Source organism: Genypterus blacodes, unplaced genomic scaffold, assembly GCF_046128005.1.
Source record: "Genypterus blacodes isolate CSIRO-AG114 ecotype Tasmania unplaced genomic scaffold, CSIRO-AGI_Gbla_v1 ptg000037l_1, whole genome shotgun sequence".
Lineage (NCBI taxonomy): Eukaryota > Metazoa > Chordata > Actinopteri > Ophidiiformes > Ophidiidae > Genypterus > Genypterus blacodes.
Window position 1 is genome coordinate 222,873 of NW_027466850.1, and position 17,967 is coordinate 240,839.

Sequence of the window (17,967 nt, forward strand, 5' to 3'; positions counted from 1 at the left end):
AAGAAATGAAGAAGAGATTCCACGTCCTGTGAGGGGTTTAGTCATAATTTGACCTCAATAAAGACGGTTTGTTTGGAATACCAGGTAATATATCTAAATAACAACATAAAAATTATATAGACTCTACTTTTCCTTCCCTTGTAAACAGAAAATCTCTACAAACACAGATAATCCCTGTATTGTGATGGAAAAGAGATTAGATACAACTAGATTAGATTAGATTAGATTAGATTAGATTAGATTAGATTAGATTAGATTTAATTAGATTTAATTAAATTAGATTAGATTAGAGGCTTCCCATTGTGCACCTTTGCTGCAGCAGAGCTGGGTGAGTTCATTGCTGAAAGTGCCGGCTGCTTTATGAAGTAATGTAGCGATGATGCAGGTGTGCAGGATAGATCTCCATTATGTAAAACAGTTTGCTTATTGTCCTCTCTTCCTGAATGAGTTTTCCTAATCTGCTCTGACGCTGTTCACCCAGCATTCTGCGGCACAGAGTAATAAAAGACATCCAGCCTCTCCCTGCACATTAAAGCATCTTCAGAAGAGAGATAGAGTCAGATAGAGTCAGATCCTTTTCTGGAGAGAGCCTGGGGTCCAGCTGGCCACATCAACAGTCAGGCTCTTGTGGGTGTGGATCAGTCACAGTCCTAAAGTCCACCCCCATGTAGGAGGAGGGCTTGGTTCCTCCCACACGCATCCTACAAAGTCTCTGATTCTCTCCATCAGAGTCATCAGAGATCTTTTGCAAGTGTGAGTCTGAGGTGTGCAGCATGAGCAGGAACAGAGACGAGGCAGACCCCCTGCTGTGCTCACACTGTGGCCTGTCGGTCATTAATCCAGATCCCGGTGGATGTGTCTGCCTGTACCTGTATCAGAAGTGGCTGAATGGTGTTGAAGGCGCGGGATGAATCGAAACGTGATCCTCACACTGTCGGCTGCTCTGTCAGGATGGGCGAGCACAGTGGGGGGGCCAGGAAACAGCTAGAATTTCAGATAGGAGTTGTTTTGTTTTTTTATGATTCACCGTATGGTACAGCTCCAGGATTAGACGACATCATCACTGCAGTCTGCCTCTCAGCTGTAGGCAATATAATCATCACGTCATAGAAGCATTTGACAAACAAAATACCATAGTGATGCAGAGAGCGCTGAGAATCGAGCAGTGAAGGGTCACGGCTCTGCCAAACAGCTGTCAAAGTCGGAAACAAAGTTACAGTCAATGACATGGCAACAGTTACATGGCTGAAAACCGCAAAACACCACTGTATCCACTCTGACTGCTTTTGCTTTAACAAATTGGCAGCATTAGATTTCAAGCCTGCAGTTATAGAGGTCACTTTCTCTGACTTCTCCCCCTTCAACATTATACAGTTTACTTGCCAAATAGTGGACCAATATGCAGAATCTGAGGAGGAAAATTAGAACTCATTATGTTTACATGCACAGCAATAGTCTGACTATGATGAACTGAATCAGCCTAAGCTCATTCAGGCTAAACAAGGTGGTCCAGGACAATATAGAGCAGATTACTTAAGGTGCAAATATCACATATAAACACATAAATCACTCCATTACACACAATCAGAGTTTTTGTGATGTTTTTCTGGCAATTTCTGATCCCGCAGTCGATATCCTGAGGCCTTTCAGTGATATGAGCCGGCTACATGCAGCAGGGAGCAGTGAGTGAGTGGATGTGCCCAAGTGTCCTACATGTAAACAGGGATAATAAATGGAACATGTCCCCAGTCATCTGAGCGACAGCAGCAGTGAGTGGATGCTATTTTGCATGCATATGAGTCAGACATCAGGATTCAGACGTTCTCTTGTGCAGCTCGTCACATTTTCTCAAGCACTGATGCTGCCGCTGCTTTTTGCGTCTCACACATCTGTTCAGTTTGCTGTGACAGACAGAGACTCCCTGTGGTCTCATCAGGCATTCTTCTCCTTTTGATTTCCTCCGTCTTTTTTTCACACACCACGTTCTTTCCTTTCAGTCTTTTTCAATGAACGCGACGTGCGTTTTGTGTTCCTCACACACAGTTCTATTGTGTCTTTTTGTGTCTGTGCTTACAGTGCGACGGCGATCTTTCTAGATATTCTGACAGCAGTGACCTGAGGGGATGAAGAAGAAAACAAGGGAAATGGTTTCCAAGGGTTCCATTGTATTGATTTGTTCTGGTGTATGTTTGTTTTGATGGACCTTTACTTTGCTCCGGCAATCATTGAAGCAAATACAGCATACACAGAACACTCACACACTTCATTTCCCCCACAGCCCTGTAATGATGTAATCGCCTTTCTAAAGCTCCAGAGGTTTGTTTCACTAAATCCTTGGGTAAATCACGACATGATAATATTATCCAGCTGATTCCATTTCAATTTGCCCTTGATCCTGCTTTGTAACGTGTTCTATAATCCACCCTGTCACACAAATTAGTCTGTGTGTGTGTGTGTGTGATAGCATTACCCCAGGCTGTCTCTACCTTGCATTGACAACATAAGTCTCACCTACACACACACACACACATACACACAAGAAGAGAGATGTGTGTGTGCTCTGGTGCTGACTGAAGCAATAAAGAGACAGGTAGAGGGACGAGGAGGATGAAAGATGTCAGGCAGTGTGTTTGTAAATGTGCCAGAGGCAGCAACACACAGAGGACACACACACAGGACGGCTGCAGCTGAAAATCAAAAACTATAACTACACATTTATCAGCTTTCACACATAAAAGATAACAGCTCTTACTTTTTATAGATCTGATTCTTTTTGTTGTTTTGTGTTTGTTGCGTTTGTTGTGTGTGTTTCTTGTGTGTGTGATGCTTTTATTGGAAAGTTGCGCTTGAACATGGCCGTGACACTTCCAGATGATTATGCGATGATTTGAATCCAAGCGGATCCGAGATTTGACGTTATGGAGTTATTTTCTCTGGCTTATTCTGAGGAGATTTGTCTCAGCGTGACTCTCCAGGTGTGTGTGTGTGTGTGTGCTGCATCCATGTTGTTGTCATGACGATCCAGTCATAGGAGGATCATAGTCTTGTTCCTCCCACCTGTCTGTTCACTCCTGTCAGCTTCATTCCTAATTTGCACCCCACCCCCTATCTCACTCTCTGACATCCATCAGCTCCTGTTGCCTGCTCTCTCTCCCTCTCTCTTCCCCTCTCTCTCTCTCTTCTTTGTCACCGGTGAGTCTTTTATCTGCCCCTCGGGGTAAAGTGAGGAGTCTGCCGCCTACATGAGTTGCAGCAATGGAGTTTATTTATGGATGTTTGCTTCGTGCAGGAGATTCCTCAAAGATGTATGTGTAGTCAGAATGTAGGACAGTTGTATATACAGTAGTCCACTGCATTCTGACAAAGTTGACCAGGCATCACCTCACCTGCATTTTAACCAAACGCCACATGAAGGTCCACACCCCAAGGTTGAGAAACTCTGCACTGTCACAGTCCTGATTCTCCTGATTCTCCTCAGCGTAGAGGCCTTCAGTCTCCAGCACACCGCCTCCCTGTCAGAATCATTGTTATTCTGCTCCTCCATCATTGTGTCCGACTTCCTCTCTTTGAACTCTGTAGCGCTCACATCGTGCTCTGGGTGTCTTGACTCAAACTGTGCTGCTTGGCTTTTGTCGCAGCTTCTTTCCAGTCAAGACACCAGATGACTAATAAACTAAAACGGGTTATAAATAGAAAAGCTGCAGCAACTGGCACAGCCATTCAAAAAAAATGCAAAAATATATATTGTCCTGTATGAGAGGAACACACACACACACACACACACACACAGTACATTTTGTGCCACCTCGCCACACTGTCTCTTCTGTTGTCCAACCCTGAACCGTGTGTGTGTGTGTGTTAAATTATTACCTCTCTGCTGGTGTGTGTGTATGTGTGTGCACTGATAGCACCATATTGACAAAGGTCAGATGTGCAGAGGTACTGACAGAGCCGATGCACTTACTCACGCACTAACTCACGCGCACACACGCACACACACACGCACACACACACACAGACACACACAGACACACACACACACACACACACACACACACACACACACACACACACACACACACTGATGATAAAAGGTTCTCTGGCTCTTCTGCTGTATTTGCTGACTAGCCTGAGGGGGAAACAGAGAAGAGTGAATATGGCTTCTTCTTCTTCTCCTTCTTATCTTTTGTTTTTGTGCAGACATTTTTCCCCCCCGTGTTCATGCCAGCAGGAGTCAACATCAAATACATGTTTGTCAAAAGGCATGCTCCTGCACGTTAATGTGTCACCGCTTTCCAGTCCATTGCTCATAGGCGGTGATGTGAGCCGGGGGTAAAGCTCCGGACGCTGCGGCTGGATAACACAGCTGACACAGCTACACCGGGAACTCTGTATTGATGGTGATGGCACTGTGTAACATTTATGGTGGTTGTGGCACTAAACTACAATATTAAAGTGATGCTTCATCCGCTGTAGGCTCGGAAGGTGGATGTTCACATTTTCGGCAGTTTTCTCTTTGGATTTGTCAGCAGGATTTCCAGCTGTGTCCAGTTTTGCTTCTGAAAACACAGAATCCTTCCCGTTTGCTCAGAATGTTCCAAGCAGAAGTCGTTATGTTGAGTTACAACAGAACACCATACAAGGCCTGGCGGGTAATTTGCGTGCTATTTATTAATTTTGCAGCGTTATCTCCTTCCTGCTCTTTTCCAGCATGTTGCACGAGCCCTTTTCTTGGCTGGCTGAAAGGTTTTTGCTGATATGATGATCTGAGGCCAAACTGGCTTCAGCAGCAGCCTTTTCAATGTGCGGCGGAGACATGAAAGTCTCACGGTGCAAATCAGGTGAGGCTTGATGGCTGCTGAATAAGTTCAAAGCCACAATCACAGACAGCAGCCAGCAAGTACATAATCGCAGTGCAATTTCTAAACACTTCGCCCAGACCCTAAAAGAAAACACGAACACGAGACACAGTATGTTTCATCATGACCGCCAGCTGTTTCTCACTTTAAAGGCCACTTGCCTCGTGCTAGTGGCTTTGGCTGCGGTTGATTGGATGTGACTCAATATGTGTGTTTTTTGGTGAAAGCCTTCAGATTAAAGTTTGCTTATGTACTATATCCAATTTAAAAAGCTTGAGGAATGAAGTTTATAGATTCAATTCATTCTTACTTTTTTCAGAATCAACAACATTTTTGTAATGAAATCCCTGCACCGTGTTTGTGTCTGATCTGTTATCCTATGAAGCAGATTCTGTACAGCCCTTTGGATATTGCGGCCCTGAGCAGGCAGGAAGATGACAGAATCCCGCAGGTCCTTAATCTCACAGCAGCAGCAGCTCCTTTCCTCTCTCAGCTCTGGAATGTGCGGGCATGTCTCGATGCGAAGATACACAAAGAAACAAAGGCCTCTGAGTTGCAAGATTATCATCCGCTGTCAATCACGGTGTGTCCTGAGAATGTGAATGGAAAGGATTCAGCGACTCGCCAAGGACGCCGGCGTGGAACAGAGACTGCCTTTACATGAAAAAGCAACATTGATGAATAACCCTGATAAATGAGTAAAACTGGAGACGTAGATGACAGAGCACTTTTAAGTTTTGTACTTTTCTCCTTTCATTGACAAAGAAGGACATTGAACTGACTGACTCATCAGTGTGAAATCATAAACTGGAACTAAGCGGAGATGCAAAGTACAAAGAGTTCATCCACAGTGCAGAAATACAGCGCTGTCATGCTGTCAACACATCCACAGGTCTCTCCATGTAGCATAGCACTGATTATCCAGAAATAATTCCCCGCCTCTGTGAGATGTGACTTATAGCTGCTGCGACCCCGTGAGACGGAGTTAAAACCTTTGCCGACAGCCGCAGGTCGCTCGCTGGGGAGGAAATTAGAGAAAGTGAAAAGCCAGCGATGAGTCTCCTTTTCATCCCGGAGCCACGGGAGATGGAGGTAAAGCTTTAATGAGACAAAAGTAGATCGACAGAGAGGGATTTTCTGGAAATGGGAAGCGTGGCAGAGGTCGACGATGTTTTGTCAAAAATCCAAAGTAAGTGAGAGAAAAGCTGGAGGAAAGAGGGAAGATAATGTAGGTGAGACAGTGGGTGAGCTCCTTCTCTCCCTGGTGGCGGTAATGAGAGGAGGAGCGTGGCCGACACAGGGGCGACATCTCTCATGTTCACGGGTTTATTCGGGTCAGAAATCAGACGGTACAGTCGCTGTATGTCTCCAGGCATGCAAAAGAATCACATTTGATACAGGTGGAATGGAAAATATGGAGACTCTGAGCATAATGAGGGACAGAGAGGAACTCAGCAAACACATTATTTTGCTCCCCCACCTGGGATTTGACAACCAGGATGTAATTGGTTAGTCGGTATCATGTCTCTTACCACTTTCTTGGTTTTGTATGAATGTGGCTGTATAGTTGTAACATGTATGTGCCTGTGAAAGTTCTCAGAAAGCCCAGGGTTTTTCCCCAAACTGCATCTTTGTCTACATAAATGGTCCTTTCACAATAAAATCCCTCAGCATCAGATCACATAAGTACAACGTCACTTCCTCTTTGATGTCCACCTCCAGTGTATCTCCTATCTATCTCATAAAGAACCTGCCTGTTAACTGTGAAAGTATTGCAGCTATTCAAAAGTGACTAAATGGACCAAGGTTTCCTCACCTGTGTGCTCGATTTGCTTTGGCTCCAAGGTAACGAAGCAATTTGTTGGAAGCTTGATGGCAGAGCTTCATAAGGTAAAAATGGATGAAAATGCCGCCACTGCCGCCGCCGCCTGTAAATTGCTTACAAATGAAAATGCTGTCAAAATCCCCTCTATGTATGTCAGAAAGTGGAGTAGAACCAAAGCGTGAGACAGCGATTTATCAATGCCCTCTTTACAAAGGAGGCAGAAGAAGAAAATTGGCGAGAAAAAGAAGAGGAAAAAGCCAGATTGTACAGGAGAGGGAAGTATAGAAGAAGCAGGAGAGCAGAGATGGCACAGGTAAGTGGTAAATAAGTGAGTCATTTTCTCTACCAGGAATGTTGGAGGAAAAAGGGCTGAGTGAGGGGGGGGGGGCGAAGAAAGTAGCAGAGACAGAGACAGAGAGAGAGAGAGAGAGAGAGAGAAAGAGAGAGAGAGAGAGAGAGAGAGGGAGAGAGAGTGGTAGAGGCTAGAGACAGAAAATAGAGGTAGACAAGGGAGAGAGAGACAGAGAGAGAGAGAGAGAGAGAGAGTGGCAGAGGCTAGAGACAGAAAATAGAGGTAGACAGGGGAGAGAGAGACAGAGAGAGAGAGAGAGAGAGAGAGAGAGAGAGAGAGAGAGAGAGAGAAAAAAACATTATGATGGGAGGATTTAGAGTGAAACGTGTCTGGCTTTATTGCTTATGCTTATGTTGTTGTTCTTTGATATCGATGCCTTCAAATTGTTTCCTCTCTCCGGTATCATCTTCCTCTTCAGAAGGCCGCGTTCACGCTGCAGACAGACCTGGAGAGGGAATGATGGAGGTTATTATCGGCGCTGTGAATGTTCTCTGATGATTGCCCCGTGATTGTGAGCACAATTTGAGATCGTGAATACAATCATCTCAAGAAGGGGGACATGATTAGCTGTGATTACGTCTGGATTAAAAAAATGGATGATCAAGCTCTGTGGAATCTGGGCTTCTTGCTGGATCGCTCAAGCACTCAAAGGGTTCCCCGCATACAGTAGTGCTCAGTCCAGTGTGTGATGGCAGCTGAGTTTGGGTTGGTAGCGGCACATCTCCAGCCCTTGACATGACCTCCCACCCTTCACCTCCTCCGCACCTCCTCAGGGGATTCTCTGTAGTGGCTAATTGGAACGTGGGCGTATAAATGAAGCATATCTGACAAAAGGAGGATTCATTAAACCAATTAAATCTCTCACACCGTGCGTGGTCACGGCGATGTCACCTCTGACAGCTGCCACGACACCTCGCTGGCCTGCCGGTGACCGTCTCTCTGTATTTCTGTCCTTTAACGGCGGCAGTTGGCAGGCAGATCGAATGAGTATCAGGATTTGTTTACTTGTTTGCATTGGTGAACATCTGTGCGCTAACATGACCTTTTTTCCATTGCCATATCGTGCTGCAATTAATCACTAAAACAATGGCCGAGCACATCCTGAACATGCATACACACACGTACCACACTATAACCTCAATAAAATCAGTCTGCAGCCGCTTAACAATCCACCTTTAAGCCTTGTTTTGTTCTTGAATCGGAGGTGATGGTAATTTAGTTGGATGTAGGTGCGCTATTATGAGGCTGAAGGATAATTGACAAGAAAATTGCCGGGCTGGGGGATGTAGGAGAGGAGGGGTTGTGTGTGTGTGTGTGTGTGTCTGTGTTTCTAACACACTTGCTCGCTGCCATAGCTTTAAACACACCAACGCAGCACAGAGGGAAGCACAAAGCTTGGCTCCAGCCTGGTTTTGAGTTAATCCTGTGTGTGTGTCTGCGTTGACGATGAGACTAATCTGCTGTCTTCATTACATCGTCTTCCTGTAATCCTGCAGATTAGGATGATGACAGTGTTTACTTACCGGTGTGATGTTGTTCTGCAGGGGTTTTTCTGTCAGGTATATCATATAGTGCTTCTGATGTTTGTGACACATTTACACCTTTATACTCCTCTTCACCAATGAAACATATCAGATATCATGAGAGTGAGTCTAAGAAGGGTGACATTGGTTAAACTCAGCTGAGAGGTGCAACATGAAGCCCAATAAAAGTTCAACTGGTCCTTCAACACGGCAGCACACATTGTCCCTTCTAGGTGTAACTGGTATAATCTCTCTGATGTTATCTGGTTACCATGGAAAATAGACCGTCACTGTAAGGACAGAGCTTCGCCCTCAGCACTAAAATGCCAATGTTAACTGTTACAAACGTCTGTTCAGTGCCTGTGTAAACACTCCCCGGTCCTGTAGATAAGATTAACAAACTAAATAAGAGCGATAATGGTCCGGTTAAGAGTCGATTTAACAATCTATAAACCATAGTTAGCTGTTCTTTATGGGAATTGCAGCTTTGATCTGGCTTATGTGAGCTATTTTGTCACGTAGATAAAATATATGACTATTAATTCCCCGAACCAGCAGCTCATTGAAAATCAATCCACATTCCTCTTGGTAGTCTACATGCATTTCCTCTTGGTGGAAATGAATGCTTTGAATCACTGCCCAATAGACTCTCCTCATAGAAGTGACACTCTGACAACAGAAGCATCCATTACACAGGCCGCTCTCAAACAGAGCTGCGTTTACTGGCACACATTAGGGGGAAACTGCAGAGAATATGTGGCACAGGTGAGAGCAGCTGGAGGTCCGCTGACAAAGATCAGGGGAAACAACGGGAAATGGATTTTAATCAACTCATGCACGAAATTGTTTCAAAAAGGTTTCTACACACGGACATGAGCTTCACTGGAATGAAGATATGAGTGATTCGAGCTCCATTTTAAATTCAGATCATTCAGTGAATTTAAGTTTTCTCCAATTTCACAAAAAGTTTGATTCAATGGAAACAGGTAAACAAAATGTAATGCAGTAATTATTGAAGCATTTTCACTATATAGCATATAAAACAATAGATGACGTAATGGGGGTCCGGGGATGCATTTGACTTAAGGGACTCCCAATTAAAATGACAGCGATTCTCTGATTGAGCGATGCGTTGTCATGGTACCATCCTCCAGTTACTAAGGGAAAAAAGAAAGAACAAAGGGGGGAAACTCTTGAAATACAATGCGTGTTCAAGTTGATATTGTGTATTTAGTTTAGTAATTTTGTTGTTAGTCACTTGGCATTAGGAGTGTTTAACGTTTCCCATCTCATTAAATGTTATGTAATGTAATCAGTAAAACCGGATGGAATTAATAATCCTTATGGACACTGAGGTTTTGTTTTGGTAGCTCTGGTAGCTCTCGTAGCTGAAGTGGTTAAATGAAGGACACAATTATCTGCTGAGTGGAGGGTCTTAGGTTTTGTCATATTTTCATGCCACGTGTATTATAACAGCATTAATGACATCATATTTATAGTTAATGCATCAACGCAGTAATGGTTTAAACTTTGTTGTTGTTTTCTCTGGTTCATCCTTTTTCCATCGTCTTACATTCCCTCTATCACTCTCTTTGTATTTCCTTTACCTCCCTTTATAAGTAAATGTATGTTAAATGTAATTATAGAGATCGTTATCAGATCCCCGTCAGGTGCACAGAGACATTATGAAGGGGAGCAAGTAACAGCATGGAAATGTGGAGTGGAAGTAATAAAGAAAGTGACAGCTTTAGCTCCGGCTTTTAGTGGAGTAATCATATCTGAGGCAGAGGAGTTTAGCATCTCCTATGTGTGCAATAACTGAACAAATAAAGAGCTGAAAAGTACAAACACACAAACATAATGCATCTGTGAGGGAAAAATCGAAGAGCAAGCATTCATTCTGAGCATAAAACCTCAATGTGAAACCCTTCTGCTGAGCGTTTGTTCTGTTTGTGTTTTGTCTGTCAGGTAAGCATGCACACTTGCTTTTGGAACGTAGACATGATGCAGAGATTACACTAATTGCAAGCTAAACAAAGCCATCTTCTCGAGCCTGTGGACTTATCTGTGTTTACCATTGAGATGTAAATGTGCAGTGCATGCTGGTATGTGTATAACAGTTGTTCTAAACCCATTGTAGGAAGATCTGACATGCTGCTGTGATTCTTCTCCTCACAAAGTCCACATGGTGCCTTCTGCAAGTTGCAACCAAGTCTGCTGCAAAACATCTGGCTGTGTTGTGTTTACTGATATAGGACTTTGTGACTCACAGTAGAGAGGGAGTGACAAAGCTTTTACTTATCTACCCTGATGTGCTCTATCCCATTGGGAGCATCCGTGTGATTGGTTAGTGTCAAAGCACCAGCAGCTCTCGCACCGTTATAAACACAAACAGGAAGGAAAAAAGCCTCTGTTTTTATTGTGTTGTCTGAAAGGATGGGAAGTCTTTAAATGGAGTATGTGAACAGCACAATGTGTCACTGGTGCAGCCAAACCAACAACAACCTCAATTAGCCTCCATAATCTTTCACGTTGCGTAATTACTTCCACACAAACTGCTTCAAATGAAAGGAATGACATTAAACCATGCGTTTCCTGTACTGCCGTCTCAAATATTGGAGCCATTACTGTGACAAACAAGGTATTCAGAGAGGAAGATCGATAGCAGGACTGATGTGAAGATGCAAAAGCACAAATTTACATTGAAGAAAATGAATAAATGCATTTCAGTTACATCAGTAAATATGTTTTAATAATAACAGCACAGTACAAATGACAACAGCTCTTCATAAAACATGATTCCAAGGCTGACTGGTAATTTAAAGCTTAATTACAGATCATAGAAACACAAATAATGTATGTAAGAAACAGATGGAGGTGCTGGTTTGATTAATGAAAAGTCACTTGAACATCTGGCTCTTACTGTGACTGCAACGTACAGTGAGCTCATGATTTATTTACAATGGTTTTATGGCACCGTGTAATCAAATATGTAAACAAATCCCTCCATCCCTTAAGAACTTACAGCAGCGTACAGTAATGCTACATCACAATACAGCAAGTAAACAGCAACGCTTTCTATATTTAAATATGTTATTGTTGCTTTATTGGTGCTTTTGATGTCGTGTTTCAGTTTTTAACCCTCTACTACCTAATTTACTATCTAATGTTTGTGATCACAGCAATTTATCCTATATGTACAAACTTCTGCATCGTTGGCAAACAGGCAATACCAAATCACAAACTATAGCTTGAGTACTGCAATCATATTCTACCTAATACACATCTGGTGCGTAGTATGTTTAGAGATCTTACTGTAGGTGGACACACAGACGTCACTAGAATAAATAAATACATTAACAAATAAATAAATGAGGGTGGATGTTGCTATAATGAACCTATGCATAATCAGCAAACCCAAACAACCCAAAATATACAGAAGGTAGAGTTACCACTTTATTAGGTACACCTGTACAATCTACTGCAATTCAATACAATAGTGCGGCGTTAAATGACCACAGAATTGAATTAACACCCCTGATAAACCAATCAAAACTTTAGATTTGAAGCTTTAGACAAGTAGAATTTATTTCAGGGTTGTTGTATTGGATTCAATCCCATTCTGAGGTTGAACCGATCTCATTCCTGCTCTGTCCCGGCTCTGTCACACCCAGGCGTGCAGGTTGCCCACCCAGTCTTGGAGCCGCCCGCGGTACCACGCCCGGGTCGTCGGGTGGATGAGGAGAAGGAGTTGAAACTTCCGGAGCAGCCCGCAGAAGATGGCGGCCGCCACCACCACGAGCGGTGACATCATCACAAAGCCAAGGATGATGAGGGCGGAGCAGCTGTTATCGTCGAGGTAACGGCACATGGCAGAGGGGGCATCGAGGATCTGTGATGACAGAAACAGGGGATCATAAAACAGGACCAGGATGCAAAGCGGAACAGGAAGTCTCTCAGAATGAACCAAGTACATCAAAGTGGTGAGTAAATGTTGTACATCTAGCAAATCTCCACCTCTGCCTCAGGGAAAACAGCTTCAGTAAAGACGAGCAGGAGCTGCAAGTTTGGTCATTTGGTAGATATATTCATGTTGTGAAAATATGTGTGCGTGTTTGTGTGTGCATGTGTGTGTGCTCATTATGCTCCTTGTGCAGAATAGGGACCATGTGGTTGTTGGGGTGTGACAGAGCCTCTCCCATCCTCCCTCTCTTCAGATAAGAAGCCTCACAACCTGTCAATAATCCCCCTGAGCTGTCTATCACCCGGGATGACTGTGTGAGGGGGTGAGTGGGCAGGAGGACAGGCAGACAGCTAGACGGACAGACAGACAGGCAGGCAGGAAGAAGAACTGAAACCTTTAAATGTCGTACACCAGCGTGGAAGAATACCGAAAGCCCTGAAGGAAACCAGCAGTAAAATGAAATCGAGCACAATCAGTGTGAGGAACGTGTTGTGTCAAAGTGCTGAGTCATGAAAAGCTCCAAAAATCTGTTACAGATAAAATTTTATGTATGATGTGTAGCCAAAAACGTTGACATATTTGGGGATTTTATCAGGTCAGACGAAGGATTCTGTGTGTGTGTGTGGGTGTGTGTGGGTGTAAAGTCTAAACTGTTTTATGTATTATCTCAAGGTCATGAAGTCATCAGTAACTATCATCTACATGCAGGTGAATGAAAATTAGCACAAATGATCTAAACATTGAACTGTACATTGCAAATGAAGTGTGTAGCCGAAGTCACGACTATAGAAATACACACAAAAATCCTTTTAAATACATTACCTATACAGGACACTATGATGACACACACACACACACACACACACACAGGGAGGACTTTTTCTCTTTTTCTATATCAAATATATGAACACAAAGACACTCAAAATGATTGAAGCATTTTGCAGAACAATTTCCCATTGTTGCCTTCTTTTCAAAAAGGAACTCCTCCTCCCACAGATGTACCATAGCAACATAGAGCTCTCTCTCACACACACACACACACACACACACACACATATGCACACGCGCGCACACACACCTCCATCAAGTGCTCGCCATGCTTTCCTCTGTCTGTCAGCTTGACTGTGCACAGCTGTTAATTGTCTCCTGTCTGTGTCAACCTTCATCCTGCTACAACATCAACAGGATGAACTTTGTGGGCGACGTCGTCTGCAATTTGTTTGCCTGTTTGCTTGACACTGACATTTGCTCTGATCTCATTACGATGAGACTCTGCGGCACATGTGTACTTTGTACGGTACATTTAAAAGCTCACAAATCACTGTAAAATCTGAACTTTTCACCGAAGCATTTGTACCCCAGACACTCAAGGCCTCTGGCGTAAAAAGCAGAACAACTCCGCCGTACATGGAGGCTGAGTTGTGTAATGTTGAACGTTGTCAGACTCTGAGTGATCCGCTGAGTGCACGGATCCATAGATCACAGGATGGCTTGGGCGTCGTCCCACCTTCCACTGGTGAGCTCACTTTGACTCACGAGAAACTCACGAGAAATCAGTCACGCCCGCCTCCTCGCCTCATTAAAGGGAAACGCTGACTGACAGGCGCTGATATTCAAGTTGAGTCATTATGTTTCTAGATCTCGCTTGTTGTTAATAATCAAAAGGAAAATTGAGCATAAACATTAAGAATAAGCCCCTGAGGTGTGTGTGTGTTATTATCTGCTTCCCAACAGGCTACGTATTCCAGGTGCCAATGTTCTCCTTAATGAGACATAATCCCACCTCATTTTTTGGAAACAGCACAGAAACGACTCGCCCCCACAGATCAGACTGTCATGTTTGGGCAGAGCACAACCTTCCTCCAAGCCTCCCAACGTGCACACAACACACGTGGACACACTCTCAACCTCCCGCAAAGAACCAGCCCCTAAGACAAAAGCGTCAGGATTATGAGGAGAAACGATCCATGACGACGTGCATGTGAGTGACAGACTGACACATCAGGCTTGTTTTCTATGTCACCAAAACAAAACAAAAGTCGAGATTAGATTATTGATCAGTAAACAATGTTTAGTATGAATGTAAGATGTCACAGTTTACCTTTGGCAGCAAAATTTCGCAGCCAAATGTAATAAAACCCAAAGACTCATCTTATCGTATTAAATCTTGTTGCTAAATCACAGAACGCTGCAGTATTCTTGTCGCGAAATGAGAAGGAAAACAACCAAGAAACTGTTTTAAAGAGGGGGGGAAAAAAAGCAATAACAATGTAACTAATAAGTCAAGCCTGCACAAAGCTGAGCCTGTGTAACCTGCGGCCCTCTGCAGAGATCAGTGAGCAGGCCAGCCGCTCTGCCAGCAAAGCTCTGGGCCTGAAACCAGAGCATCCACCTTAGAAAGGAGGGGGGTGGGGAGGAGGCAATGGAACCTCCAGCCGGTCCTCCCTGCCTGGCTCATATGTTTGTGCCCTCTATGCTGTCTCAATTCCAAGGAAAATGCAAGACAGGAAGTTATCAAAGCAGCAGGAGACGCTCAGTTTCCTCACCCATCACTGTCACCCAGCTCCATATGGACCTTGAGGCTTTGTGCTTTCGAGTTTATTCCCATGTTCATGCAGGCTGAGAAGCAGGCGAGCGGTCCCCTGACTGATGGAGATGATCACATAGGATTCCAGCTACAACATCGCAATGCCAACTTGAATTTCGCAGTTGAAATCTCATTAGTGGATTGGTTGTTAACTAAAACGACTCTCTCTATCTTCAAGCTTGTCCCTGCAGCAAACAAACAGGAGAATAAATTGTCATTAAGAGCATAATGAGGCTGTTAACTCACCCTGGAGTGGCAGAGGAAACCAGCGTAGAGCAGCAGCGTCGCAGGCAGCAGCACCACAGTGAAGACCAGAGCCAGGAGCAAAACGCAGACCAGGACCACGCACAGGTTCCACAGGACCAAAGCCGCCCCGCAGGCCAGGCAGCCACAGCGCCCCCTCCTGCTGCCCCACGCAATGCCCCCGCTGTGGGCCACGGGAGGGGGCAGCATCTTGGCTCCCTCGCCCATCCATAACTCCTCCTCTTTCTCCTCATCAGCTGAGCCCCCGTCGTCCAGATCCACATCCATGCCACACATCCTGAAGAACGAGGGTCTGAGGTTTGTTTTGAACGCTGGATTTACTTCTATAGGGAAAAAACATCCGATTTAAAGGTCTTTCTGTTTTTGTCACCCTATTGAAGAAGGAGATGAGGGCCTAACAGTGGTTTATGTTCAGCTGCTTACACAATATAAGAGGGTATAAGAGGAATAAATAAGGGATTCACTGCAGGACTTCCAGGTCGCTCTCAGCGGGTGAATTGTTCAGATTTGTTGGCTCAATTAAATGTCAGCTCTGACCCTGATGCTGCAGAACTCTGCAGTGATAACAAGGCAATTTTCATTTTAATTTCCTTGCATCAGTGGCGTATTCATGTGAAACCCCATGATGTTTTAGCTGACAAGACTTAATGGAAGCAGAAATGGTGAGAGAGGAGTGACAGGACGGCGATGTGCTGTTTTCTGCAGACTTCTGGCACCGCTGCACAGTTTTATCCATATTTCTATAAGCATTAGCGCTCCTCTTATGTGGAGACGGTGATGTTTAATGGCTTTGTTTATCACAGTGCAATTCCATATGAATTTACATGAATAGGACATAGTATCAGTCCTCCACAGACCGTCTGCCTCAGCCTCAGGCATGCATAATGATGGAAGCTTCAATGCTGAACAATAAAAGACAGGCAGACAGGCAGACAGGCAGGCAGACAGACAGACAGACAGACTGTCCCCTCACTGCCCCCTCCATCTTTTTTCATGCATCAAGGCATAAACCCGATAAGTCATTAGACTATGTAAATGAGGAGGAAACCTGTCCTGACTTCTCATGCACACACACGCGCGCAAACACACGCACACACACGCACATAGCGGTCGATTACTTTGATCATGATTTTACTCTAACACGCCTCATTGTAAACTGGACCAGGATGAAACATTTAACCTGCTGGTCTGCAGAAACACGCACGCACGCACGCACGCACGCAACCACACACTCACGCACGCACGCACGCACACACTCACTCACTCACGCACACAGTCGAGCACACATCGCTGCTCTTAGTTTCATCGCTGCATGAACTGAACATCCCGTTACTTTATGTGAGATGTTTGCTTTTGCTTGGTTAAATTAAACGTTTTTACAGTTGAGTTTAGACTTATCGATCGCTGTTGCAGCCTCCTGGTGACACACACACACACACACACACACACACACACACATACACACACACAGTAGCAACACGATGTGACACAATCGCTGCATGTAAAGCTGTAATTAACAGTGATTTAATATCACTAACATGTCCTCACCTGCCTGGAAGAATCAGAGCAGTAAATCCCTGCGGTGCGTTTGTGATCCAGTGATCCACTTGCTGAACACAATCAAAGGCTTGAGCCGTTAGTTTGGTCCAATCTGAGCGGAGAGGAGAAGAGAAGAGAGGAGAGGAGCACCTGTGAGGACGGAGAGAGAGGGGGGGAGAGAGAGAAAGAGAGAGAGAGAGAGAGAGAGAGAGAGAGAGAGAGAGAGAGAGAGAGAGAGAGAGAGAGAGAGAGAGAGAGATATCCTCTGTGCGTCTGTCCGAGCGAGTTCAGCTCTGGTTCGCGCGCCTCTTTGCGCGCTCACACAGCTCTGGTGATCAACTCCACCGCTTTGGGTCCCCAGGAGCGAGCCTAGAGCTGGAGACCCCGGGGGGCCCATGAGGACACAGGTTACCCCACCCCCACACCACCACCATTGTGTAATGAAAGAATAGATCAGATCTTAGATGACAAGTAGATTACAGGATAATATCATGGATCATAGATTTCAGAGGGGGTTTGAGCAGATGTGTCATTGATCAACCAGGTCTGCTGTCCTAATTCAATTTATGATACAAAAGAGCAAAATAATGGCAAGAGAAATCTTATTTGAAATGATTGTTGGGATGGAACTGGATAAGTTCATTGGCCCGTTCAACTGGCCAATCAGGAGCCTCGGTGTTGGATCACATTAAGATTAGTCAGTTAGTCAGTTTGTGGGAAAGTGGATTCAATGCGTACAGGTGGAGAAATGAAGCACACGTGTCTGTATGGATGGAAGTTTATAGTATATCTGAATCACCAGAACATGTATACATGTATGATCACACATAAGTGAAGAGAAGAAGGTGCACTTTATACTGTTTGAAGGAGGACAGAGAAGTGTAAATGGTTAAAAGAGAACAAAAGACAACAAAAAACATTTCTCAAGTGTGCAAATTGGCACAAAACCTGTGATTGTGTCTGAATTTCTCCTCTGCAATCTGCCTCTCACTAATCTCCGACTCTGGTCAGCTGTGCGGCTTGGAGATAAGGGGATGATCGATTTGTTTTGCAG

The 17,967-nt window shown here is 44.4% G+C and overlaps 1 protein-coding gene across 1 annotated transcript; it reads right to left on the minus strand.

Annotated features, from left to right (window-relative positions):
* Positions 1-11,324: 11,324 nt before the first annotated feature.
* On the minus strand, positions 11,325-17,092 carry tmem88bl (transmembrane protein 88b-like). Its single transcript, XM_076147314.1, has 3 exons — positions 16,923-17,092; positions 15,357-15,697; positions 11,325-12,451 (listed from the first exon to the last, which is right to left on the minus strand). Exons 2-3 carry the CDS (start codon positions 15,648-15,650, stop codon positions 12,224-12,226), a joined length of 522 nt encoding a protein of 173 aa, XP_076003429.1. The 5' UTR covers positions 15,651-15,697; positions 16,923-17,092; the 3' UTR covers positions 11,325-12,223.
* Between the last annotated feature and the right edge of the window lie 875 nt (positions 17,093-17,967).